Below are 27933 nucleotides of genomic sequence, written 5' to 3'. Positions count from 1 at the left end.
GGCAAGTACAGATTAATGTTTTGCGGTCCATTTCAAGTCCTTCAATAGGAGAGTTTCCAACCGTGGTCTGAAATGACATTTTGGACATTCCCGTAGTCTGAAATGTTGGTTGTGGGCTGCTAGCATCCTCTACGTGTGCCAGATGGCAATCCCCCATGCATCACCCATATACTGATGCAAGTGCCTCAAGGCTAATTACAGTTACTGCCACAGGCCTTCTTCTCAGGCTCCAAACCTTCCTCTGGCTTTTATGCTCTTTTACTCACTATATAACAGAGACAAATATGGACCACGCAGCTCTTGGAATCAATTGCATTGGACCCTCTTTGCTTGTGCCTATGTGCTGTAGCTTCCAGTTAGTCTCCATCTGACATCAATTCTGCCTTTAGATTTTTTAGCTTGGCCTTCCTGGGGTTTGACTCTACTAATGGGCTTTGGGTTGCATCTCTATGGCTTGGGAGTGCATCAGGGAATATCCCACTCCAGATTCAGCTCCTTGGATTCAATTCTGGACTCCTAGTTGAACTGGGTGCTCCCTATCAGCTTTGGACATATTTTCTGGAACCACCAATCTCAATTGCCCTTCCCTGATGTTGTTATAAAATGGGTAAATCAATCACTGCTCTTAATACCTGTGCCTGGGATACAAGGTATTGTGGGAGGAAAACACAGACATCTAAGGGCCTCCTTCATCCAAAATGACAGAGTTAAAGGCAGAAAGTCTAATCTTGTGTTGAAAATACTGCTGGGGCTAGGCGCAGTGGCTCACACCTGTGACAGCACTTTGGGAGGCTGAGGCAGGTGGGTCACCTGAGGTCAGGAGTTTGAGATCAGCCTGACCAACATGGTGAAATCTCGTCTCTACTAAAAATACAAAATTAGCCAGGCATAGTGGCGCATGCCTGTAATCCCAGCTACTTGGGAGGCTGAGGCAGGAGAATTGCTTGAAACCGGGAGGTGGAGGTTGTAGTGAGCCGAGATTGCGCCATTGCACTCCAGCCTGGGCAACAAGAGCGAAACTCTGTCTCAAAAAAAAAAAAAAAAAGAAAGAAAGAAAGAGAGAAAGAAAAAAAGAAAGAAAGAAAAAGAAAATACTGTTGATTTTCAGCAATATTTTCTGGCCCCCACTCACCCTTCCAAAAGAGTTCATAGGTGATCCAGCAAAATCCCCTTTCTCATATACTTCAACTCTTTACAGAGAGCCAGGACCCATAGCTTTAAGATGAGCCTGAGATTATTTCTAATGTATTGCTTGTTAGGGCAGGAGACTTATGGGCAACCCTATTCACACTGACAAGCACTTGTAGTTAGGGTCCACTGTAGCTCTCAGCATTTTTGGTAGATGCTTAGGAGAGTCTGCTGAATGTAGTCATCCCATATCTCCATCTGTCAGCTGAAATGTTATGGAATTCAAGCTGCTTCCCCTACAAGAACAATGTTGGAACGATTCGGATTAAAAGAGGGCCACAGAGTTGCTGTGTAATAAGTTTTCAGGGCTGATTATACTGGGCCGCACCTAAAGGCAGAGTGCCCTTCCTCCAAGTAAGGCAGGGTCAAAGTTAATGCTGCTTAATGGGATCATTGGGTTCACCAGCAAAATCAAGCACACTGCCAAACTGGGTAGCTGTGCTTGTATATGGCCTGGCAGGTCTTTTTTTTTTTTTTGTAAGTGGATGCCCACTTTGAGTATAATCCCCACAAAGTCCTATCTCCTGGATAACTAAGTAGTTTGAAATAATGGATTGTCCAGACCTCTGTTATGGTGCTAGGTTGCCAGGCAACCACATGAAGGGGGCCTGTTTGCTCAGGTCAAGCAAGTAACCTGCCCAACCTGATGATGACTTACCACCACTCTTCTTAAGATATCACTCATATCACAACTGCTAGAAAATCCCCTACTGTAATCATTTACAGGAGAGAACACTAGGAGTAACTGGAATTCTCCATGCTCAGGTCCCTAGCTTCCTAGTTGTCTGGAGCGACTTCTCACTAGAAACCCAGGACTCAACTATCTCTTGGAGCTTTGCTGTTGTCCAGCTGAGCTCCCAGGGGCATGGTAAGTTATATCTGTAGACCACAAGGCTTCTGCTTCCCTAACTCTTCCTTTGCTTTTTCTTTCCTTCCCCAGTGTCAATCAAATGTACTGCCCGTATAAGCCAGGCAGGCTGCTTGGTTCCTTATTTTAAGATGGTCTAGAGGAAAAGGATAAAAGCCCCTCACTTGTCCGGGTGCAGTGGCTCACACCTGTAATCCCAGCACTTTGGGAGACCGAGGTGGGTGGATCACAAGGTCAGGAGTTCAAGACCAGCCTAGCCAATACAGTGAAATCCCGTCTCTACTAAAAATACAAAAATTAGCTGGGCATGGTGATGCGTGCCTGTAATCCCAGCTACTGGGGAGCCTGAGGCAGAAGAATCACTTGAACCCAGCAGGCGAAGGTTTCAGTGAGCAAGCTCACACCACTGCACTCCAGCCTGGGCAACAGAGCAAGACTCCATCAAGAAAAAAAAAAAAAGCCCCTCACTCAAGCTCTAGCTCATTTAACTCTCAGCCAATCAGTAACAAAAGACCCAAGAAGATTAATGAACAAACTCCTACTTTAGAGGGCTAGGGACTTCCCTGGAGCCCCGCATGCACAGTTAGACTTCAATGCCAACCCATAGTTACCCCCTCCTCACTTTAATCTAAAAATCACACCGGGGATGGAGATTTAAAATGCTAACGCTACATATAATGTATGAAGAAGCACAGTGAACCACTGTGCACGTGCCAGAAAAATCCCTCCTATACATGCCCTGATATAACCCTTCCCCATAGAAAAACCCAACAAAACTAAACCACACACTACCCTGGGGGAACAGCCCAGTCCTTCTCCTTTCTTGTCACTGGCTCTCTTGTACAGAAGCGAAATAAACTTTCTCTTTGCTACTATATCTAGTAGTCTTTATATCGGGAGACTGCAGGAAAAGAACCTATGGTGCCGGTGACACTCAGAGTCGTATTTTCAGACCAGGAAGATAGAGTACAGCTGCCCAATAGGTCTGGTGGCTTTGACTTGTATCCCTACTAAATGGTTATTTTTGTTCTTAGGACCAGAGGCGAGTGTCTGTTAAAATGGATAAAGGAAAAACAAAAAAAAGAAAAAGGAAAGAAAACCTTACAGTGAAAGTTTGGAAACCTTAAACTTTCCACAGGGAGCCCCAGCCCCAGCAGCTTTGAGAATGGAAAGAACGCGGAGCTTTGGCCCTGCCTGCCCCACAGGTCCTGCAGTGCAGTCTAAATCAAGACACACCTTCCCCAGCTCCACCCCATGGGCCAAATCTCTAATATCCTAAGCTAGTTCAAAGAAACTTTATTCTCTGAGAACCAACATCCTCAAATATCAATCAACCTCGTCCCCTGCTAGAATAGCACAATTAGGCCTCTTCTGTTTGAGCGCCTGGTGATTGAAGCCACTTTTGCAAAATTATGATGGTAAGATAAATCTGACAGGGCTGACTCCATCTTGCTTGAGTCTCACAGGCTCGCTGACTTGGCTCATTCCGGGGCAGGGGCAAAGCTTAAATGATAATAGCTCTTCCCCAAAACTAAATTACCCTTGTAAAACTAATGAAAGGCCACCAAGTTAGGAGTATGAGAGGGACCTGAATTCAGCCATTATTCCAGAGGTCACAAGATTTGCGACTTCCCCGATTACGCCTGTAAATAACACCATTATTATAGAACCTAAGGCTGGTATTTTGAGATGTCTTTTCAAGTTTCTGACAGCAGGATGGTGCCACTGTGACTCATAACTCAAGTAGTCCTGTGGCCCCCATCTAGAAATGGACTCAGTGCGTGAGGACCATTTTCCATACCCCATGATCGCATCCCCAACCAGTAAGCAACAGCCACACCCTGGCCTCCTGCCTACCAAACTATCTTGGAAAAAGCTTAACCTTTGAGCCTTCAAGAAGACAGATCTGAGTAGTAACTCCATCTCCTACATGGTGTGTCCAGTTTCGTGTCAGCTAAACTCTTTCTTTACTGCAATGCTGTTTTCCCAGATAATTGATTGTGTCTGTGCAATGGGCAGGAAGGACCCACTGGGAAGTCACATGATCCCTTTCTACTTGTGCAGTACTCCAGCCACCATTCCACAGGAAGAATGTGATTCTTCTTGGCTTCCAGGAACTTGCAAGTACTTGTACATCCGGATGTGGCATTTCAGTCCTCTCTCCAGATTTTTTGGTTAATCAGAACCAAGACAATTTGGTTTTTAGTGATCTATAGTAGCAGCAGCAAATTTTCAAAAGCTTAGAGATGACCTTACTGGTCCATGTTCTCTTTACCTAGGCTATCTATATGGCACTGCCAGTATCACACACAATGGCAGTACCTGGGAGCAATGGACCTCGCACTATCAAAGACGTGTGATGCTCCTCAGTTTTATCCCAGGCTGCACGCTCCTAGTTTCCTGACTGCTTCCTGCCTGGCTTCAGGGCCTAGCCTGGACAGCATACCAGAGTTCTAACTTTAGGAAAGCCAAGTCTGAGGCAGGAGGGCTTGTAGCTGGGACTGGTGGTGGTTAGCAGATAAAAAGCTGCTATCTGTTGTCTGTGTCTCCCTTTTAAAAAAATCTCGGCTGGGCGTGGTGGCTCACACCTGTAATCCCAGCACTTTGGGAGGCCAAAGTGGGAGGATCACAGGTCAGGAGTTCAAGGCCAGCCTGACCAACATAATGAAACCCCATTGCTACTAAAAATACAAAAAATTAGCCAGGCATGGTGGTGGGCACCTGTAATCCCAGCTACGCAGGAGGCTGAGGCAGGAGAATCGCTTGAACTTGGGAGGCGGAGGTTGCAGTGAGCCGAGATCGCACCATTGCACTCCAGCCCAGGTGACAGTGCGAGACTCTGTCTCAAAAAAGAAAAAGAAAAAAAAAAATCTCATGACATTGTGTATTCCATTCCCACTGCTCCCTCTTACATATTTGCCTCATAGTCTTAGTGACCAACATAGTGATGTATTATTTTTAAAACTTGTTCAAAGTTCTCTGATGTCTCCCAAGGCACCACTTTGGGAAAATGTGCTGAAGGAAATTAAAATATATTGCCCCCAAAATATATTTATTTGACATATTTTGAAATAGCAACTGCCTGGCCAGGAAACAAAAGTGGCCTTGCAAAGCTGTCTTTTGTTGGAAAATTTGCATCTGTAGAGAATTTCCATTAAAGCAGTTACCACCCCTTCCCCTTTCTATGCCTTTCCAGGACCCAGGAGAGAGTGAGAGTCTGATGCCTTTCGAAATCTAAAAATAAACATTATTATCTCTTCTCTCTGAGGGAGGCTTCATCTACATAACAAGGCCACCTTTGCCAGCCAAGCTTCTTCCTTTTCTCCCTCTCTCAACCAGTCTTGTCACTAACCTGATTCACCAAGGTAACCTGTTTCTAGCCATACTCAGTCTGTATTCTTTACTGTGGCCCCAGGATGGTATATGAGCTTCCATAACTCACTGGGAAACTGGATCTTCATTCTGAAGGGTCTCGTGTATACATGTTAAACAAATTTAGATGCCTTTTTTCCTATTAATCAATTTGCCTCACACCAGTGATTTTTCAGCAAATCTTTAGGGGGCCAAAAGCCTATGGCTCACACACCCCTAATAATGAAATGGTTCTTAACTTTAGCATGGAGAAATTTGACAAAATCTATTGATCCTCCAATCCAAGAAAATGCACAATGTCAACATATACACAAAATGTTACCACCACTTCAGGGAATTGGATAAAGCCCATCCATAAACTCCTAAAGTCACAGTGTTCTGTAGAGAGTAAGATACTGATCAATGGCTGACTGAAATCTACCATGGTCCTACAACCAAACTTCTGTGGAGACATTTTAAACCTGCTTTCTTGCTGAGTTTCCACAGCTACTGTCTCTAAGTTTCCAGTTTCCCGACAGTTACTGTTCTTAGGGGTATGTGCTTATTATCACAGCTCTCAACAAAGTCTACTAAATGAATGTTTAAAAATTAGTCAAATACTGACCAAGAGATTGTTAAACTAAGGAAAGAGATGAAATACTGATGTTAAAATGGGCTTTAGGCCGGGTGCAATGGCTCACGTCTGTCATCCCAGCACTTTGGGAGACTGAGGTGGGTGGATCACCTGAGTTCGGGAGTTTGAGACCAGCCTGGCCAACATGGTGAAACCCCATCCCTACTAAAAATACAAAAATTAGCTGGGCATGGTGGCAGGCACCTGTAATCCCAGCTACTCCACAGACTGAGACAGGAGAATCTCTTGAACCCGGGAGGCAGAGCAAAACTCTGTCTCAAAAAAAAAAAGAGGTTTAAAGATGAGAATGAGAAGCTTTTATAAAGTTAAGGTGAAAATATGAGTTTTCCAGGAATTATGTTGGAAGAAAAATAGCTGTAAAATACATGACTTAGGAGCCCTTGGTCCCCTTGGAGTAGCTAAAAGTGATGTTAGCACCATATCGTGTTTGTGTAATGTTAAATAGTATTGAATTCCCTAGTTGGATTTCAGATACATACCCAGGAAGACAACACATCTGTTTCAAATAGAGGTTTGGAATGAACATTTTCATCTTCTCCAATGAATCGAATTAGTTTTTCCTCCTCTGTAGATGTTGAAGGTTGCTAGAACACAGAAACCCATGGACCTGTTAGCAAGCTGGTGGGTAACACAGTGGCACACCAGCAAGTTTCCTGGCACCATGTTGGAAGCTTACATTTTTCATTTGCTTTAATCATACAATAAGCATTTTTGAAGACTTTCACATAGCAAATGCTGTGAAAAACTGGTGGGATGGGGAGTGTGGACAACAGGATATAACTATGGGAAAAACAAAGAGGATTTCTTCCAGCTTCCAGGAACTGACAGTACTGTAGGAGAGATAGATAATAAAATGAATAATTATGGTATAACATGATTACTGTTAGCATAAAAGTGTGTTCCAAAGGCTGTGTGCACCCAGAAAAGGGTCATGCATTCTTCCTAGGTACTTCAGGAATTATTAACAGAGAAAATGATATTTAAAGGCTGAACGGGTGCTTATAAAATAGACAGGAAAGGGGCTGAACTAAGTCTACAGGTAGTAGTAGTAATAGTAGTAGCGGTAGTAGTAGTAGTAGTAGTAGTAATAGTAGTAGCAACGGTTTTGTTACCAGAAAAGGGGTCTTATCCCAGACCCCAAGAGCAGGTTCTCTGATCTCACACAGGATAAAATTCAGGGTGACTCACAGAGTATAGTAAAGTAAAAGCAGTTTGTTAGAAATTACTCTATTACAGAGGAGGGTATCCTCAGAAAGCAAAAGGAGAAATGCCATTACATAAACATAATGCTTGCTTATAGGATATTAAGGCTAGGAATAGTGTACTTTATTATAAAGCCTGGTGATCAGCTTGTGACAGGCTATTAGTATTGTTATTCTCTCATGTAACTGTTGATTTCAGCAATAATTTATGAGTGTACTATCAGAGACGTATGAACCAGAAAACCTCCATCTTAAAGAGCAGCTGGGTACCATGAGGCTAAAACCTACTGGGCTGCCTCCCCAGATGGTTCTAAGTCATAGGAAGAGCTAAGAGGTCAGCACAAAATACAGGTCACAAAGACCTTGCTGATAAAACAGGTTGCAGTAAAGAAGCAGGCCAAAACCCACCAAAACGACAATGGCCACGAGAGTGACCTCTGGTCGTCCTCACTGCTATACTCCTATCAGCGCCATGACAGTTTACAAATGCCATGACAATGTCAGGAAGTTACCCTATATGGTCTAAAAAGGGGAGGCATGAATAATCCACCCGTTGTTCAGGATATCATCAAGAAAATGGGCAACCAGTAGCCCTTAAGTCTACTCTGTCTGTGGAGTAGCTGCTCTTTTATTCCTTTACTTTCTTAATAAACTTGCTTTCACTTTGGACTGCAAAGTCACCCTGAATTCTTTCTTGTGCAAGATCCAAGAACCCTCTCCTGGGGTCTGAATCGTGACCCCTTTCCTGTAACAGTACCATTATCTTTAAAGTGAAACACATTTTTAAACTGAGAATGCCTTTTTCCATTAACTTGTTTCCTCAACCATAAACATCTTGTGATTCTTAAGAGTGTCCAATTCCCTGGGAAAGTAACCCAGTAGGTTTTGCTTTATCTGGACTTTATTCAAGATGGAGTCACTCTAGTTAAGACACCTCTGACAATTTCCATTTATTCTGTGCCTTCTATATACCAAACACTTTACCAGAAATAAAACAGAAAATGACGATTGAAATAGGCTTGGGTGTTATATAATATTTTTGTTCTGTTGTCCTGCCTGTGCAGTGAGTAGAAGACCTAGTTCAGAGCCTGGAGTCATGCCAACACTTAAACTATATACAGAGAAGAAACACATCAGAGAAGTAAATTAAGACATTGTAGAGAGTATTAGGCAATCATGAGTTTTAGAAGCCAAAGAAAGTAGTAGTCAATCTAAGAATTAGCAAGGGCTCTTGTGCCAGACTTAACTGGGTTTGAACATTGGTTCTGCCACTTACAGCTATATGATTGTGGGTAAGTCAGTCAACCTCTCTGAGCTTCAGTTTTCTTATCTGTAAAATGGGGGCAATAATATATACCTTGAAGTTGTGTTGCATAGATAAAAGATAATATGTGCAAAGTATATCACTCATGATAGGCACTCAATTTTTGGTAATCCTTGTATTATTATTATTATTATTATTATTACAAATATCCCAGGAAGGGTTTTTATTACTACAAATGCCCCTGCAGGGGTTGAGACAGGGTAAAGGGAGGAGAGGTCTGGTGATGGGCCTGGGAGGAGGGCAAAAGGCAGCTCAGAATGGGAGCTGAAGAAGTGGAAATATGGAGTTTCAAAGTGTTATCTGAAAAATGTGGCAATGAAGGGCTAAAAAAATAGCACCAGAGTGAGAGGTAGGTTGTGTAGTTAATGGTAATATAGGTATAAATGAGGCTAATGGGAAATGGCTGGATTTAGAAGGGAAAAGGAACATCCCTTCCTCTGAAAATAAAGTGACAAAGATAAATATTTCTGCAAGTTTGGCTAAATCTATATGAGAAAAAGAAGGAAATTGGAGAGTTCACGCCAGACCAACTACTTCTATTCTCCACTGTGTGTGTGTGTCTCTCTCTCTGTATAATTTCTCCCCACTATATGTGTGTGTGTGTGTGTGTGTGTGTGTGTGTGTGTGTGTATAAAGGGTCCAGGCATGGTGGCTCATATCTGTAATACCAGCACTTTAGGAGGCCGAGGTAAGAGGATCACTTGAGACCAGGAGTTCAAGACCAGCCTGGGCAACATAGCAAGATCCCATTTCTATTTAAAAAATTTTAAAAATTAGCTAGGCATGGTGGTGCATGACTGTAGTCCTAGCTACTCAAGAGGCTGAGGTAGGAGGATCATTTGAGCCCCAGAGTTTGAGGTTACAGTGAGCTATGATGACACCACAGCACTCTAACCTGGGTGACAGAGCAAGACTCTGTCTCTAAAACATATATATGTATGTATGTATCTAGGAGGAAAAACAAATACCAAATAATCTTACTTCTTCTGCTCTCTGTTTATTTTCCTCCTGAAGTTTCCTATCCTCCTTACTTTCTTCTTCATCCTCTTGAAGAGACTCATCTATTTCAGGCTCAATAAATTCTTTTACAGCCTCCTGTGAGATGAAACAATATGATGATTAAAGGATGTATATAAATATTAGCAATTATTTGTTCAAAAGTATTTAATGAGCACTAATCCTGCAACTGTACTGTACTAGTGACAAGGATACAAAGGTTGATAAAAATAGTCCCTGTCCTTAAGAAACTTTTAATTTTATGGACAAGAATATACAATGAATGCATACAGTCACATAGTAGGAGCACCTGATTTAGACCAGGTAGTGGACTGGGTAAAAGAGGGAGTTGGTCAGGAAGGTTTCCTGAAGGAGAAAATGTTTGAGTTTTTTCTTGAAGGATGGGGAAGGAAAAGAAGGAGCTCTGGGCAGAGGATGTTCTATGTACATGATTGGTTCTGAGAGAGCCTAGTTCAATAGGACAAAAACTGGGAGATAAATGAACAGGAGTGCAATCATAGTGAAAGGGTGAGACTGTCAAGCCAGGGAAATGATTAGCTCTTATACTGAAGGCAATGAGGCTCTAATAAATTGATTGATTTGCTTTGCATTTCAAAACAATCATTCTAGCAACAGGAGAATAGCTTTAAAGAAGAGGAAGAAAGGGAAGGAGAGGAAGAGAAAAGGAGCGTGAACAAAATAGCGGTTGCTGGAATGAAGAGAAGGAAAAGGAAGATTTAAGAGATATTTAAGAGGTAAGTTCGAGTGATTGACTGGATGGATACGGGATGGTTAGGGAAAAGGTACATCTTAAATGACACTTAGTTTATAATTTAGACCACTAGAGAGATGACAATGCCATTCACAGAGACAATGAACAAAACTGGATAAACATGTTTGGAGAGAGAGATGAGTTCAGATTAGGCTGTGAGAGTTTGAGGTACCATTGAGATATCCAAGAGAAAATATCCAGCAAGTAGCTGAATATATGGATCTGGAGTTTAAGATGGAAGAATTTGGGCTTAAAATAGAGATCTGACAGCTATCTGCATTTAATTAAAGCCAAGAAAGTAAATTATATCCTAAAGGCAAACTTGTGAGGTAGCCAGAGAATTAGACAGTAACCCAGTTACATAAAATGCTAGGGATCTATGGAAAACAGTGTGGTGATTCCTTAAAGAACTAAAAATAGATCTACCATTCGATCCAGCAATCCCACTCTTGGGTATCTATCCAGAGAAAAAGCAGTCATTATATGAAAAAGATAATTGTACACACGTTTATAGCAGCACAATTCACAATTGCAAAAATATGGAACCAGCCCAAATGCCCATCAATCAATGAGTGAATAAAGAAAATGTGGTATATATACACCATGGAATCCCACTCAGCCATAAAAAGGAATTAAATAATGGCATTTGGAGACAGTTATTCTAAGTGAAGTAACTAAGGAATGGAAAACCAAATATTGTATGTTCTCACTCATAAGTGGGAGCTAAGCTATGAGGACACAAAGCCATAAGAATGATACAACGGACTTCAGGGATTCAGGGGAAAAGGGTGGGAGGTGAGGAGGGACAAAAGACTACACACTGGGTACAGTGTACACTGCTTGGGTGATGGGTGCACCAAAATCTGAGAAATTATCACTAAAGAACTTACTCATGTAACCAATTATGACCTGTTTCCCAAAAACCTATTGGGAAAAAAAAAAAGGAATAATGTTCTGATGCAGGCAACAATGTGGCTGACCTTTGAAAACACTATGCTAAGTGAAATAAGCACAAAAGGCCACATATTGTGGAATTCCATTTACATGAGATGTCCAGAATAGGCAAATCCATAGAGCCAGAAAATGTGTAGTGTTTCCAGGGCCTGAGAAGAAAGGGGAAATTTGAGTGACTGCTAATCAGTATGGATTTTCTTTTTGGGAATGATAAAAATGTTCTGGAATTGAATAGTGATTATCACTGCACAATTTTGTGAATATACTACGAACTATTACTGAATTGTACATATTACATGAATTGTATCTCAATAAAGCTGTTATTTTTAGAAAAATAATTTGGCCACTCCACATTGTATACATACTTCAAAACATCATGTTGTACACAATGAAAATATACAATTTTTATTTGTCAATTAAAATAAATAGGAAATTGCTGCCTAAAAAAAAATCAGATGAAATCAAAGCCTAAGGCCGAGACGGGTGGATCACGAGGTCAGGAGATCGAGACCATCCTGGCTAACATGGTGAAACCCCTTCTCTACTAAAAAATACAAAAAACTAGCCGGGCGCGGTGGCGGGCGCCTGTAGTCCCAGCTACTTGGGAGGCTGAGGCAGGAGAATGGCAGGAACCCGGGAGGCAGAGCTTGCAGTGAGCTGAGATCCGGCCACTGCATTCCAGCCTGGGCGACAGAGCGAGACTCCGTCTCAAAAAAAAAAAAAAAAAAAGAAATCAAAGCCTATACTCAAGGAAAACAATAATAGATTTTCAAACCTCTGAAAAAAAAAAAATAAAATGCTAGGGAAGAAAGAGGAGCCTGAAAAGGCAGCCAGAAGTAGCCTCTGAAGTATGAGAGGACACGAGGAAAGCCAAAAGAGAAGAAAGAAGGAGTCATCAGTGTTGAACACCTCAAAGGAGTCTTCTCATAGAGATTTAAAAGCATCCTCTGGATGTTTACAGCACCAATATTTATAAAAGCAAAAGCTAGCAATAAGCTCAATGCCCACAACAGGAAAATGCATAAATAAATTAAGGTGTAAGCCATATAACAAAATACTTTATAGCAATGTTAAATTATGCTATAGAAATATGTATATATTATAGAAAAATAGTCACAATGTATTAGGATATTTTTACAAAATGAAAATACTTTTTTCTTGATAATATTTTTGCTGTAAAATATTTGAACACTACAGAGGAATTAAGAATCTTAACGCTCAGAGTTAATAATTTCTATCAGTTTGCTGAATATTCTTCTAGAATGCTTTTCACATCTATAAACATTTTAATATAAATGAGATAATATAACTTATATTCTATAATCTGCTTTTCTCAATAATATATCATGGATTATATTTATTTAACTACTTAAACATCTACTTTATCTGCATAGAACTCCATTATTTCAATGTACCATATTGTATTTAACTAATCTCCTACTGATCAACATTCATATTGTTTCTAGTATTTTGCTATTATACTATGCCATAATAAACATTCTTTTACAGCTATATCATATACTAGAATTATCAAAAAGACTACAAAAGTTATATTTAACCTATTTAAAGAAATAAGAGATTGAAAATATGAGCAGAGAGAGAAAGATTACAAAAATGCTCCAACTTGAAAAGAATCAAATAGGACTTCAGCAATTTAACTTTAAAACTCAACAGAAAGGTTTAATGGCAGATGAAATTCAATTGGAGGGCAAATTAGTGAACTGGATGGTAAGCCAGAAAAATTATTCAGGATGCAATGCAGAGAAATAGAGAGATAGAGAATATGGAAGAAGGTTAAGAGACATGGGGGATTGATTCCAACACACATTCATTTCGAGTTCTAGAAGGAAAGAAGAGAGCAGAGTTGATGGGTGCAGCACACCAACATGGCACAAGTATACATATGTAACAAACCTGCACGTTGTGCACATGTACACTAGAACTTAAAGTATAATAATAATAAAAATAAAAAGACAGCAAATGCAGTAGAGGCAATATTTGAATAGATGATGACTGAGAATTTTCCAGATCTAACAAAAGATACCAAACTAAAGATTCAGGAAATCAAGATAATCCCAAGCAAAATTTTAAAAGAAAACAAAATCCATCTCCACATTAATCTGAGCAAAGACAAAAAGACGATTTAAAAAACAGGCAGAGAGAAAAGATGAATTAACTTCAAAGAAACAGACAGTTGGATTCTCAATGGTCAGTTCAATAACAACAAAACCAGAAAACAGTAAAAATAATAATGATGTGCTGAGATAAAAGTATACCATCCTAGAATTAATAGCATACCCAGCAAAAATATTTAAGAATGAGGGTGAAATAAAGGCATTTTCAGACAAATGAAAACTGAGTTTGCCACCAGGAGATCTTCACTAAAGAAAATTCTAAAGGTTAAGGCAGAAGAAAAATAACCCAAGGATATCTGAGACTTCTGAAGAAAGAACAAATAAATTAACTTATAAATCAGTTCCAATGCCAGCATATTTCTTAAAGGTAAATCACTAAAGGCATTCCTGCTAAAGTCAGAAGAAAGAAAAGGATGCTTGTTATTTCCACTACTATTTAATATTGAATTGGAAGACTTACTCAATACAATTAAACAAGAAAAAGCAACTAGAAGTATCTATCAGAATTGAAAAGAAAGAGGTAAAACTATCCCTATTTGTAGGTGATTTGATTAAGTATTTAGAAAACCCCAAAGAATCCACTGAAAAACTACTAAAAACAGTAAGAGGAGGAGCAGCAGGAAGAGGAGAAAAAACACAACATGAGAATTTAGTAAAGTCATAGCATATAAAATTAAAATAAGAACGGTGGCAAACATCTGTAATCCCAGCACTTTGGGAGGCTGAGGCAGGAGGATCACTTGAGCCTAGGAATTCAAGCCAGCCTAGGCAACATAGCAAGACCCTGTCTCTATGAAAATTTAAAAATTAGCCAGGCATGGTGTCACGCACCTATAATCCTACCTACTCAGGAGGCTGAGGTGGAAGGATTGCTTGAGCACAGGAGGTCAAGGCTGCAGTGAGCCATGACTAAACCACTGAACTCCAGCCTGGGTGACAGAGTATGATCCAATCTCAAAATATAAAACAAAATTAAATTAAATTAAAATACAGAAACTGATTATATATATTATATATACACATAGTTACTAGTTAGAAGATATAATGGAAAAGAATGTCTCATTTAAAATAGCAAAAAATAAAATACTCAGGCATAAACCTAATAAAAGTACAAAATGCAAACAAATAAGACATGATTGACAGGCATAAAAGTAGACATCCATATTCCATATTCTCGGACAAGACAATTCAGCATCATAAACATGTCTGCTCTAAGTTAATATATAAATTTAATATTATACTGGTTTTAAAAAGTTATATTTTTAAGAACTAGATTATAAAGTTATATAGAAAAATAGCCAGGTGCAGTGGTGCACACCATAGTCCCAGCTACTCTGGAGGCTGAGGCAGGAGGATTACTTAAGCCCAGGAGTTTGAGACCAGCCTAGGTAACATCAAGACCCCGTCTCTAAAGAATAAATAAATAAATGGAAGAATAAGTGAGCAAGAATAGCAATGAAATGTCTGAAAAAGATCCATGAAGAGAGATGGTCCTACCAGATATGAAAATGTATCATAAGAGAGTCAAACTATCCCTGTTTGCAGATGACATGATCCTATATCTAGAAAACCTAATTGTCTCATCCCAAAAGCTTCTTAAGCTGATAAACAACTTTAGTAAAGTGTCAAGATACAAAATCAACATGCAAAAATCACTAGCATTCCTATACATCAACAACAGTCAAGCCAAGAGCCAAATCACAAACAAACTCCCATTCACAACTGCCACAAAAAGAATAAAATACCTAAGGAATATAGCTAACTAGGGAGGTGAAATATCTCTAAAAGGAGAACTACAAACCACTGCTCAAAGAAATCACAGATGACGCAAATGGAAAAACATTCCATACTCATAAATAGGAGGAATCAATATCGTTAAAATGGCCATACTGTCAAGGGCAATTTATAGATTCAATGCTATTCCTATCAAACTACCATTGACATTCTTCACAGAACTAGAAAAAACTATTCTAAAATTCATATGGAATCAAGAAGAAGCCTGAAGAGCAAGGCAATCCTAAGAAAAAAGAACAAAGCTGAAGGCATTACACTACCCAACTTCAAAGTATAGTACAGGGCTGCAGTAACCAAAACAGCATGGTATGATACAAGAACAGACACATACACCAATACCTAGAAATAAGACTTCACACTGACAAACCATCTGATCTTCAACAAAGCTGACAAAAACAAGCAATAGGGAAAGAATTCCCTGTTCAATAAATGGTGCTGGGATAACTGGATAGCCATATGGAGAAAATTGAAACCAGAACCCTTCCTTATGCCATATACAAAAATTAACTGAAGATGGGATTAAAGGCTTAAATGTAAAACCCAAAACTATAAAAACCCTGGAAGACAACCTAGGCAATACCATTCTGGACATAGAAATGGGGAAAGATTTCACAATGAAGATGCCAAAAACAATTGCAACAGAAGCAAAAATAGACAAATGGGATCTAATTAAATTAAAGAGCTTCTGGACAGTAAAAGAAACTATCCATAGAGTAAACAGACAACCTACAGAGTGGGAGAAAATTTTTGCAAACTATCTGACAAAGGTCTAATATCCAACATCTATGAGGAACTTAAACAAATTTACATGCAAAAAACAACCCCATAAAAAAAGTGGGCAAAGAACATGAATAGACACTTCTCAAAAGACATAAATGTGGCCAACAATCATATGAGAAAAACCTCAACATCACTGATCATTAGAGAAATATAAATCAAAACCATAATGAGATACCATCTAACACCAGTCAGAATGGCAACTATTACAAAGTCAAAAAATAACAGATTCTGGCAAGGTTGTGGAGAGAAAGGATCACTTATACACTGTCGGTGGGAGTGTAAATTAGTTCAGCCATGGTAGAAGACAGTGTGGTGACTCTTCAAAGATCCAAAGACAGAAATGCCATTTGACCCAGCAATCCCATTACTAAGTATATACCGGAAGGAATATAAATCATTCTATGGTAAAGACACATGCATGCGTATGTTCATTGCAGCACTATTCACAACAGCAATGACATGGAATTAACCTAAATATCCACCAATGATAGACTGGATAAAGAGAACGCAGTACATATACACCATGGAATAAAATGCAGCCATAAAAAGAATGAGATCATGTCCTTTGCAGGGACATGGATGGAGCAAGAGGCCATTATCCTTAGCAAACTAACACAGGAAGAGAAAACCAAATACTACATGTTTTCCCTTTTAAGCTAAATGATGAGACCACATGGACACATAAAGGGGAACAATACGTACTGGGGCCTTTAGGATGGTGAAGGGTGGGCAGAGGGAGAGGATCAAGAAAAACAACTGAAGGATACTAGGCTTAATACCGAGGTGATGAAATAATCTGTACAACAAACCTCCATGACACAAGTTTACCTTTGTGACAAACCTGCACATGTACCCCTGAACTTAAAATAAAAGTCAAAAAAAAAAAAGAAAAAAGAAAATGTATCATAAAGCCTCAATAATTAAGATATTGTGATAATGACCCGTTAATAGACAGATCAATAGAAAAGAACAGAAAATCAAAAAATAGACTTAGGTTGAATACAGTTGTTTTCAAATGTTGGAAATATTATAATATGGAAGACAATTCAGCCCTGTTCATATTACCACAAAAGACTGAACTAGGACCAGTAGGTAGAAAAAGCTAAAGCCACAAGGAGACATTACATTTAGTTCAATAGAAAGAATTAATGTTCTAATACTCAGCGCTCACCAAAAATGAATGGAGTCTTTCTGAAAGTAGTTCTCTGTCACTTCAGATATTCAAACTTAGGCATAATGATCAAGTACGGATATTATATTAAGATTCATCATCAGATAAAAGAGAAGATCATCATGGTGGATGGGAGGTAGGACTAGATTGTAGCTCTGACTCAGATGGACCAGAGCAGTGTGTGGAGGCTCACATCAGAAATTTTAGCTCCAGAATGACTGCAAGAACAAAGCAGGAATCCCAAGAGGACCCACAGACCCTCCGAAGGGAGTAGACTGCTCCTGCAGGACCCAGGAGACACTCCAAATACTGTGAGTGCTGAAACTGTAGAAGTGAGAAGGGGAGACCCTCTGCTCCCAAACACACCCCCACTGGGGAAACCGAAGGTCTAGTTTGCAAGAGAAGTTTCCAACCTTACCTGGAACTGAGTCAATTTAGAGAGCTGAGCAAAATACAGGAGTAGAGGAAGCAGCAGGAAAGGCCCTGGGAGCTCGCTGGGTCCCCAAGCAGGCCATTCCTGCCTGGCACCAAGGGACCCTTCAGGAGGGCGGCCAGAGGTGCAGGGGAAAATGCCACAGGGAGAAGGAAGTCTCCAGCTGAACTTTGTAACAATTTGAATAGGGCAAGGTGCCTCCTGGCCAGAACTCAGGAGAGGGTGTGAATCCAGCATGCAGACTCCACAGGTGGAAGAAGAACCAAAACCCTTTTCTTTTGCTGGGAGGCAGGTAACACGGGACAAATTCTCAAGCTCTGCTTGCCCACTGCCTGGAAACAGCCTCGGGGCTGTTAGTGGAGGCATGGTGGGAATAAGACCTGCCCTTCAGATTGTGTGGAGGCTGGATGAGGTCTGTGACTGCTGACTTTCCCCCACTTCCCTGACAACCTGCATGACTCAGCAGAGGCAGCCATAATCCTCCTAGGTACATAACTCCACTGAACTGGGAAACTCACCCCCACTCCCCACAGCAGACACAGCAAGACCTGCCCAAGAAGAATCTGAGCTCAGATCACGCCTAGCCCTGCCCCTACCTGGTAGCTGAAGACAAAAGGTGGGTAGGGTACGTGAAGACATATACTCTTGGGAGTTCTGGGGCTCTGCCCACCACCGGTTCCTCTCCATACTATCACAGCTGATGCTCTCTGGAAAGTGCCACCTCCTGGCAGGTGACCAACCAGCACAAAAACACAACATTAAACCACCAAAGCTAAGAACCCTCACAAACTGTTTCACCCCCGCTGCCACCTCCACTAGAACAGGTGCTGGTATCCACGGCTGAGGAAGCCATAGACAGTTTACATCACAGGACTCTGTGCAGACAACTCCCAGGACCAGCCCAGAGCCAGGTAGCCTTGCGGGGTGGCTAGACCAAGAAAAGAGATAACAATCACTGCAGCTCAGCTCATAGGAAGCCACATCCATAGGAAAAGGGGGAGAGTACTACATCAAGGGAAGACCCCATGGGACTAAATAATCTGAACAAAAGACTTCAGCCCTATATGTTCCCTCTGACAGAGCCTACCCAAATGAGAAGGAACCAGAAAACCAACTCTGGTAATACGGCAAAACAAGGTTCTTTAACACACCCAAAAAATCACACTAGCTCACCAGCAATGGTTCCACACCAAGAAGAAATCCCTGATTTACATGAAAAAGAATTCAGGAGATTAGTTATTAAGCTAATCAGGCAGGCAACAGAGAAAGGCAAAGCCCAATGCAAGGAAATCCAAAAAATGACACAAGAAACGAAGGGAGAAATATGCAAGGAAATAGATACCATAAAGAAAAAGCAATCAAAACTTCAGGGAAATTGGGCATATTTATAGTACTGCAAAATGCTCTGGAAAGTCTTAGCAATAGAATTGAACAAGTAGAAGAAAGAAATTCAGAGCTCGAAGACAAGGTCTTCGAATTAACCCAATCCAACACAGACAAAGAAAAAAGAAAAAGAAAATATGAACAAAGCCTCCAAGAAGTCTGGGATTATGTTAAATGACCAAACCTAAGAATAATTGATGTTCCTGAGAAAGAAGAGAAATCTAAAAGTTTGGAAAACATATTTGGGGGAATAATTGAGGAGAACTTCCCCAGCCTTGCTAGAGACCTAGACATGCAAAAACAAGAAGCACAAAGAACACCTGGGAAATTCAGCACAAAAAAATCATCGCCTAGGCACATTGTTTTCAGGTTATCTAAAGTTAAGATGAAGGAAAGAATCTTAACAGTTGTGAGACAAAAGCATCAGGTACTCTATAAAGGAAAACCTATTAGATTAACAGCAGTTTTCTCAGCAGAAACCCTACAAGCTAGAAGGGATTGGGGCCCTATCTTCAGCTTCCTCAAACAAAATAATTATCAGCCAAGAATTTTGTATCCAGCAAAACTAAGCATCATATATGAAGGAAAGATACAGTCTTTTCCAGACAAACAAATGCTGAGAGAATTCACCACTCCCAAGCCACTACTACAAGAACTGCTAAAAAGAGCTCTAAATCTTGAAGCAAATCCTGGAAACACATCAAAATAGAACCTCTTTAAAGCATAAATCACACAGGACTTAGACAACCAAAAAAATGTGAAAAGCAGAAACAAAAAACAAAGGCACATAGACAACAAATAGCACGATGAATGGAATGGTATCTCACATCTCAATACTAACATTGAATGTAAATGGCTTAAATGCTCCACTTAAAAGATACAGAACTGTTGAATGAATAAGAACTCACCAACCAACTATCTGATGCCTTCAGGAGACTCACCTAACACATAAGGACTCACATAAACTGAAATTAAAAGGTGGGAAAAGGCATTTCATGCAAAGAGACACCAAAAGTGAGCAGGGGTAGCTATTCCTGAATCAGACAAAACAAACTTTAAAGCAACAGCAGTTAAAAGAGACAAAGACGGACATTATATAATGGTAAAGGCCTTGTCCAACAAGAAAATATCACAATCCTAAAATACATGCACCTAACACTGGAGCTCCCAAATTTATAAAACAATGACTAATAGACCTAAGAAATGAGATAGACAGCAACACAATAATAGTGGGGGACTTCAATACTCCACTGACAGCACTAGACAGGTCATCAAGACAAAAAGTCAACAAAGAAACAATGGATTTAAACTATACCTTGGAACAAATGGGCTTAGCAGATATATACAAAACATTTTATCCAACAACCACAGAATACACATTCTATTCAACAGTGCACAGAACTTTCTCCAAGATAGATAATGTGATAGGCCACTAGATGAGCCTTCATAAATTTAGTACTCTCTCAGACTACAGTGGAATAAAATTGGAAATCAACTCCAAAAGGAACCTTCAAAATCATGCAAATACATGGACACTAAATAACCTGCCCCTGAATGATCATTCAGTCAAAAGCGAAATCAAGATGGAAATTAAAAATTCTTTGAACTGAACAATAATAATGACACTACCTATCAAAACCTCTGGGATACAGCAAAGACTGTGCTAAGAGGAAAGTTCATAGCATTAAATGCCTATATCAAAAAGACAGTAAGAGTACAAACTGATATTCTAAGGTCACACCTCAAGGAACTAGAGAAACAAGAACAAACCAAACCAAAGCCAGCAGAAGAAAGGAAATAACCAAGATCAGAGTAGAATTAAATGAAATTGAAATAAACAAACAAACAAAAAAATACAAAAGATAAATGAAACAAAAAGCTGGTTCTTTGAAAGAATAAAGTTGATAGACTATTAGCAAGATTAACCAAGAAAAGAACAGAAAAAATCTGGATAACCTAATTAAGAAACGAAACAGGAGATACTACAACTGACACCGCTGAAATACAAAAGATCATTCAAAGCAACTATGAACACCTTTATGCACATAAACTAGAAAACCTAGAAGAGATGGATAAATTCCTGGAAACATACAACCCTCCAAGCTTAGCTCAGGAATAATTAGAGACCCTGAACAGACTAATAACAAGCAGCAAGATTAAAATGGTAATTTAAAAATTAACAACAACAAAAAAGTCCAGGACCAGAAGGATTCACAGCAGAATTCTACCAGACATTCAAAGAATTGATACCAATCCTTTTGACACTATTCCACAAGATAGGGAAAAAGGGAACCCTCCCTAATTCATTCTATGAAGCCAGAATCACCCTAATACCAAAACCAGGAAAGGACATAACCAAAAAAGAAAACTACAGACTGACATCCCTGATGAACACAGACATTAAAATCCTTAACAAAATACTAGCTAACTGAATCCAACAACATACCAAAAAGATAATCCACTGTGATCATGTAGATTACATAGCAGGGATGCCGGGATGGTTTAACATACATAATTCAATACATGTGATACACCACATAAACAGAATTAAAAACAAAAATCACATGATCATTTCAATAAATGCAGAAAAATTATTTGACAAAATCCAGCATCCCTTTATGATTAAAACTCTCAGCAAAATCAGCAAACAAGGGACATAACTCAATGTATTAAAAGCCATCTGTGACAAATCCACAGCCAACATAATGGATGGGGAAAGTTGAAAGCATTCTCTCTGAGAATTGGAATGAGACAAGGATACCTACCCACTCTCACCACTCCTCTTCAATATAGTACTGGAAGTACTAGCCAGAGCAATCAGACAAGAGAAGCAAATAAAGGACATCCAAACTGGTAGAGAGGAAGTCAAACTGTCACTATTTGCTGACAATATGATAATTTACCTAAAAAACCCTAAAGACTCCTCCAGAAAGTTCCCACAACTGAATTCAGCAAAGTTTCCGGATACAGGATTAATGTACACAAATCAGTAGCTCTTCTCTACACTAATAGCAACTAAGCGGAGAGTCAGATCAAGAACTCAACCCCTTTACAATAGTTGCAAAAATAATAAAATACTTAGGAATATTCCTAACCAAGGAGGCAAAAGACCTCTATAAGGAAAATTACAAACACTGCTGAAAGAAATCATAGATGACACAAATGAATGGAAACATATCCCATGCTCATGGATGGATAGAATCAATATTGTGAAAATAGCCATACTGCCAAAAGCAAATTCAATGCAATCCCATCAAAATACCACTATCTTTCTTCACAGAATTAGAAAAAAAAATTCTAAAATTCATATGGAACCAAAAAAGAGCCCACATAGGCAAAGCAAGACTAAGCAAAAAGAACAAATCTGGAGGCATTGCACTACCTGATTTCAAACTATACTATAAGGCCATAGTTACCAAAACAGCATGGTACTGGTATAAAAATAAGCACATAGACAAATGGAGCTGAATAGAGTACCCAGAAATAAACCCAAATACGTATAGCCAACTGATCTTCAACAAAGAAAACAAAAACGTAAAGTGGGGAAAGGACACCCTTTTCAATAAATGGTGCTGGGATAAATGGCTAGCCACATGTAGGAGAATGAAACTGGATCCTCATCTCTCATCTTACACAAAAATCAACTCAAGATGGATTAAGGACTTAAACCTAAGGCCTGAAACTATAAAAATTCTAGATGTAACACTGGAAAAACCCTTCTAGACATTGGCTTAGGCAAAGATTTCATGACCAAGAACCCAAAAGCAAATGCAATAAAAACAAAGATAAATAGCTGGGGCTTAACTAAACTGAAGAACTTTTGCACAGCAAAAGGAACAGTCAGCAGAGTAAACAGACAACCCACACAGTAGGAGAAAATCTTCACATTCTATACATTTGACAAAGGACTAATATCCAGAATCTAAAACAAACTCAAACAAATCAGCAAGAAATAAAACAAACAATCCCATCAAAAAGTGGGCTAAGGACATGAATAGACAATTCTCAGAAGAAGACATACAAATGGCCAACAAATATTTGAAAAAAAGCTCAACATCACTAATGATCAGGGAAATGCAAATCAAAACCACAATGCAATACCACCTTACTCCTGCAAGAATCGCCATAATCAAAAAATCAAAAAACAGTAGATGTTGGCATGAATCCAGTCATCAAGGAACACTTCTACACTGCTGGTGGGAATGTAAACTAGTAGAGCAGCTATGGAAAACAGTGTGGAGATTCCTTAAAGAACTAAAAATGGAACTACAATCTGATCCAGCAATCCCACTACTGGGTATCTACTCAGAGGAAAAGAAGTCATTATAGGAAAAAGATACTTGCACACTCATATTTATAGCAGCACAGTTTGCAATTGCAAAATCATGGAACCAACCCAAATGCCCATCAATCAACAAGTGGATAAAAAACTATTAGATATATATATATGTACATACACACATATATATACACACACACATACATATATATACACCCCATATATTATATATTATATATACCATATTATATGTAATATGTATTATGTTATATATATTTCACATATAATATTACATATATATGTGTGTGTGTGTGTGTTTGTGTGTGTGATGGAATGCTATTCAGCCATGAAAAGGAATGAATTAACAGCATTTGCAGTGACCTGGATGAGATTGGAGAATCTTTTTTGGGGGGGGGAGGGGACAGAGTCTCGCTCTGTCACCCAGGCTGGAGTGCAGTGGCGTGATCTCAGCTCACTGAAGCCTCCGCCTCCTAGGCTCAAGAGATTCTCCTGCCTCAGACTCCTGAGTAGCTGGGACTACCGAAGACTCTTATTGTAAGTGAAGTAGCTCAGGAATGAAAAACCGAACACCATATCTTCTCACTGATACATGGGAGCTAAGCTATGAGGATGCAAAGGCATAAGAATGATATAATGTACTTAGGGGACTTGGCGAGAAGGGTGGGAGGGGGCAAGGGATAAAAGATTACAAATAGGGTGCAGTGTATACTGCTCGAGTGATGGGCGCACAAAAATCTCAGAAATCACCACTAAAGAACTTACTCATGTAACCAAACACTACCTGTACCTCAGTAACCTATGGAAAAATAAAAAATCAAATATTTGTTGTCAGATTCATGCAAGGTTAAATCCAATCGCCTTTAAATTCCCTTCTGCTCTCAAGTCTCTGATTCTGTATAGTTCTCGGATTTCTTCCTAGATCTGATACACCAAGATCATGTCTGCGGTACTTCATTAAGTTTCTCAAAGTATACTATAATTTACAACTTATAATCTTAATAAAATCATTCAGTGGTTATTTCACAATAATTCTGGCCAAGATCTGGACAGCGTAGTAAAATGAATATTTGTTAAAAGTGAATAATTTAGAGAGATGATGTTTCTTCAGTGTTTAAATGTAAAAAAAAAATTTCATAAATTTGTAGATAGAACCTTCCCCTTCTTTCTCAGACCCCAGACACTGACATATAGGCCATCAGATCATACCTGTAGAGTATGACTCTGATAACAATGGGAGTTTCTTCAGAATTTACTGGAGGAGAACACCTTCAAAGAGGCTGAAATACAAACAAGAGTTGAGTTTGTGATGGCACATGATATTCACTGATTTGAGATTCTTGGTAAGCAGGTGGTAATTAAAACCATGGGAAACACTGGAATAGGTAGTGTGTACAAATGAGAAGTGAAAGCAAGCCAAGGACAGAATATCAACATTTAAGAGGCAGACAAGGGTGAAAGTCTAAAACAAGGGTGAAAAGAAATAAAGAAGTAGGAGAAAAACCAGGACACTTTTGTCTTGTGAAGAGAGGTTGCAAAAGGAGTGAATGGTTAAGAGAGCCAAATGCTACAGAGAAGCCAGGTTAAATATAGAATGGAAGATACTTGGATTTGGCAATAAGGTGACCTTACAGAGCTTAAACAAATTGATTATGATGGAATGGAAAGCGAGAAAGCAGCAGAGAGACAGGGTCAAGGGACACACTTTTTAGGATGGGAGAAATGACTATGTTTTAGATTAATGAAATGGAACAATTAGAGAAGACATTAAAGAGGCAAAAGAGAGAAGCCACTGAACATGGGATTAAGTGCTCGAAGGAAGAAATAACCTTGGATGGAAAGACTGAGACTGGAGGGGAGGGAAAAGGGTGAGCACAGAAGCAGATGAACCTGAGGATATGCCTCAGGAAGTGGCAGGGAGCTTCTACCTGAAAACCATTCTTGCCTTTATAAAACCACCTGCTAAAAACATGACGCAAAATGCTGAGTGGATGATTCTCTTCCTTAGAGGGAAGAAGAGCTGTCAAAGATCTTGATCAGAACCAAAATTCTCATGTTAGGGTAAATGAACAAGGATTCAGAACATTGATTGGAAAAAGCTGTTAACCTTATCTATTGAAATACAGGAATAACCTGAACAATAACCAATGCTAACATGTGGCAAATACCTCTTCAAGTAGCTGCTCTATTTCTTCATATGTCAATAATGTAATTTTTCTGCCTTTGATATTAGAAAGGAGGCAAGAGCATGTGTTGATCCATTCATAACATTCTTTCTGAGAAGAGATAAAAGATTACAAGCAGAAAAAACCAGCATATTTATTCACTCACTGCTATTGAGGAACTGCTAAATACAATTCCACTAAACATAACTATATTCAATTAACTTTATATCAGTTCAGTTCAAAGATATGTGCAGAGGTGACTGGGTATTAACATAGACCTAAATCATATTATCTCTTATTGACAGGGCTTGGGATCTGGGTTGTAATGGGACAGGGAGTAGTGAAGTACCATAAAAACAGATACAAAAAGATTGTTTTATTTACTAATGTCTAAATGGCCTCCTAATAAATTGTATGCAACTGAACAGGTCAACTGTGATTGCATAATGACAATAGAAGTAGTAAACACCTACCTTGTACTTAATTACGTGTCAGACTCTGTTCTAAGCATTATGCATATATTAACTCATTTGATCCTCAATATGAGACATTACCTATTATTATCCTCATTTTTTAAGATGAGGAAACTGAGAAATTGAATAGTTAAATGTCTTGCTCAAGGTCACAAAAATAGTTAAGTATGATGTCTGGATTCTAATCTAGGTGGTCTGTGCTTAACCACTAAAAAAAAATCTCTCTACCGCGAATAAATTGAATGAATAAAGATTTGAGACACTTTTGGAAAAGATGCTCACCTTTTATCTATTGAGATATGGGAAAGGTCTATAGCAGGTTTTAATCACCTAAGGTAAATAGTTAAACTATATTTACCAAGATCTCCTAACAGCTAAGAGCTGGTTTCAACGTTTAAAAGGTACATTATTCCTTATTAGTTAATAAAAGCCCTGAGAACTAGGAAATGTTATCCTCTCTGGGAGCAGAGATCTGATCACTCTAGCCAAAAAACGGCAGTGTGTGGTGAAATAATGACCCACTGTAGGCTCCTGAAATCAACCACGATGAGCAGTAATATACCTTATATTTCTCTCATTATTAGCCTTTTTTTTAAAGACAGGATCTTGCTCTATTGCCCAGGCTGGAGTGCAGTGGAGCCATCTCGGCTCGGCACAACCTCTGCCTCCCGGGTTCAAGGGATTCTCCTGCCTCAATCTCCTGAGTAGCTGGGAGCACCCACTATCATACCTGGCTCATTTTGTATTTTTAGTAGAGATGCAGTTTCACCATGTTGGCCAGGCTGGTCTCAAATTCCCGACCTCAGGTGATCCACCCGCCTCAGCCTCCCAAAGTGCTGGGATTACAGATATGAACCACCGCACCTGAACCCTGTCCAGCATCATGCAAATCTCCTTGGCTGGAAAGGAGCCCAAGAAACATTAGCTGGTGGGAAACTCGCACTAATGTCATCCAAATATCAGTCTAGTAGGTCAAATGCTAGAATGTGGCACAAGCCACACAGCATTACCATAGAGCCACATTAGACAAGGCTTCTCTGGAAAACCATCTTCTTCTTTTCACCTTATGGGATATGGATGAGGCCATAGAAATCCCAAAGTCTGATGTCATAAAGATTCATGTACCACAGAGGTTTGTCTAGATCAGGGGAAGATGGTAGCAGTCCAGGATGGTGATGAATTTGAAATAAAAATAACCTTCATGAAGACGGAACTAACCATTTTTTTAAAGAGTACCTCAGTATGGTCTGCTGAGCCCCCTACCATAAACTCGCTTGACATACTCTTGAGAGGCCTCAGGCTTAGAGAAGAGGCATATACATTTTCTTAGCAGAAGGTCTTTGCGTAGGCTCAGTTACAGCCTTACCTCTGGTGTGAGAGCAGATTCTCAGCCTCCTCTGATAACACTCCCCCAGTTTATTTATCTGAAATCACTAGAAAACAGTTATTAAGTGAGAAAGAGTTTAACAGAGGACCAAAGTAGCACTAGTGGAAAGTGTAGGTCCTCAAAGAGATGGTCAGGTTATGGGCATCCAGTCAGGGGCTGGGGTGGCACAGGCAATGAATGGCCCATAGCACAAGGCTTCCACAAAATCTCATCTGGATGGTTTTATATAAGTCCCTGAACCCTGATGTTCCCTCAGGAAGGGCTCCTCATGATAGTGTCCTCCATATGGCTATATCCTTAACTTTTACAGGGAGATACACCTCAAAACATCTTGAAATCCTCATTCCAGATTACCTTTATCTGAAAACCTGGTCTCACCACACAGAGCTCTCCCTCCTTTTAGGTAAATGAGGACTAAGTGTGTCATGGAGCTGGCCAGTGGGTCTCCACCACCATCTGTGGCAGGTCCAGCCTGCCAAAATCAGGATCCGCACCACATCCTGGGGTGGACAGAAGAAGGAGCTAGTCCCAGCAGGTATGAGAAGGCTTGAACGCATTTCTAGATGTGTAGTGTGGGCTCCAAGAGACTGCTTGGTTCAGAGGTA

The 27933-nt window shown here is 39.7% G+C and overlaps 1 protein-coding gene and 1 long non-coding RNA gene across 5 annotated transcripts in view; one reads left to right on the top strand and one right to left on the bottom strand.

Moving 5' to 3' along the window:
- AXDND1 (axonemal dynein light chain domain containing 1) overlaps nucleotides 1-27933 on the bottom strand; it is a 194456-nt gene that overhangs the window by 25259 nt on the left and 141264 nt on the right. For 3 of the 4 annotated variants that reach the window (XM_033200491.1, XM_033200490.1, XM_033200492.1), the window contains 3 exons: nucleotides 25472-25579; nucleotides 9570-9683; nucleotides 6542-6646 (listed from right to left, as the gene is read on the bottom strand). In XM_033200491.1, the coding sequence (XP_033056382.1) occupies nucleotides 6542-6646; nucleotides 9570-9683; nucleotides 25472-25579 (327 nt within the window). Of the gene's footprint in view, nucleotides 1-6529; nucleotides 6647-9569; nucleotides 9684-25471; nucleotides 25580-27933 lie in introns of those variants that run through there. The other variant, XM_033200493.1, reaches the window with a different exon arrangement.
- Nucleotides 1845-27933, top strand: LOC117076699. The gene is made up of 3 exons (XR_004434447.1): nucleotides 1845-2056; nucleotides 10215-10339; nucleotides 27732-27933. It is a non-coding gene; the product is annotated as an uncharacterized LOC117076699 (long non-coding RNA).

Source organism: Trachypithecus francoisi, unplaced genomic scaffold, assembly GCF_009764315.1.
Source record: "Trachypithecus francoisi isolate TF-2019V2 unplaced genomic scaffold, Tfra_2.0 Lachesis_group5, whole genome shotgun sequence".
Taxonomy (NCBI): domain Eukaryota; kingdom Metazoa; phylum Chordata; class Mammalia; order Primates; family Cercopithecidae; genus Trachypithecus; species Trachypithecus francoisi.
This window is presented reverse-complemented; position numbering and strand designations above follow the sequence as displayed.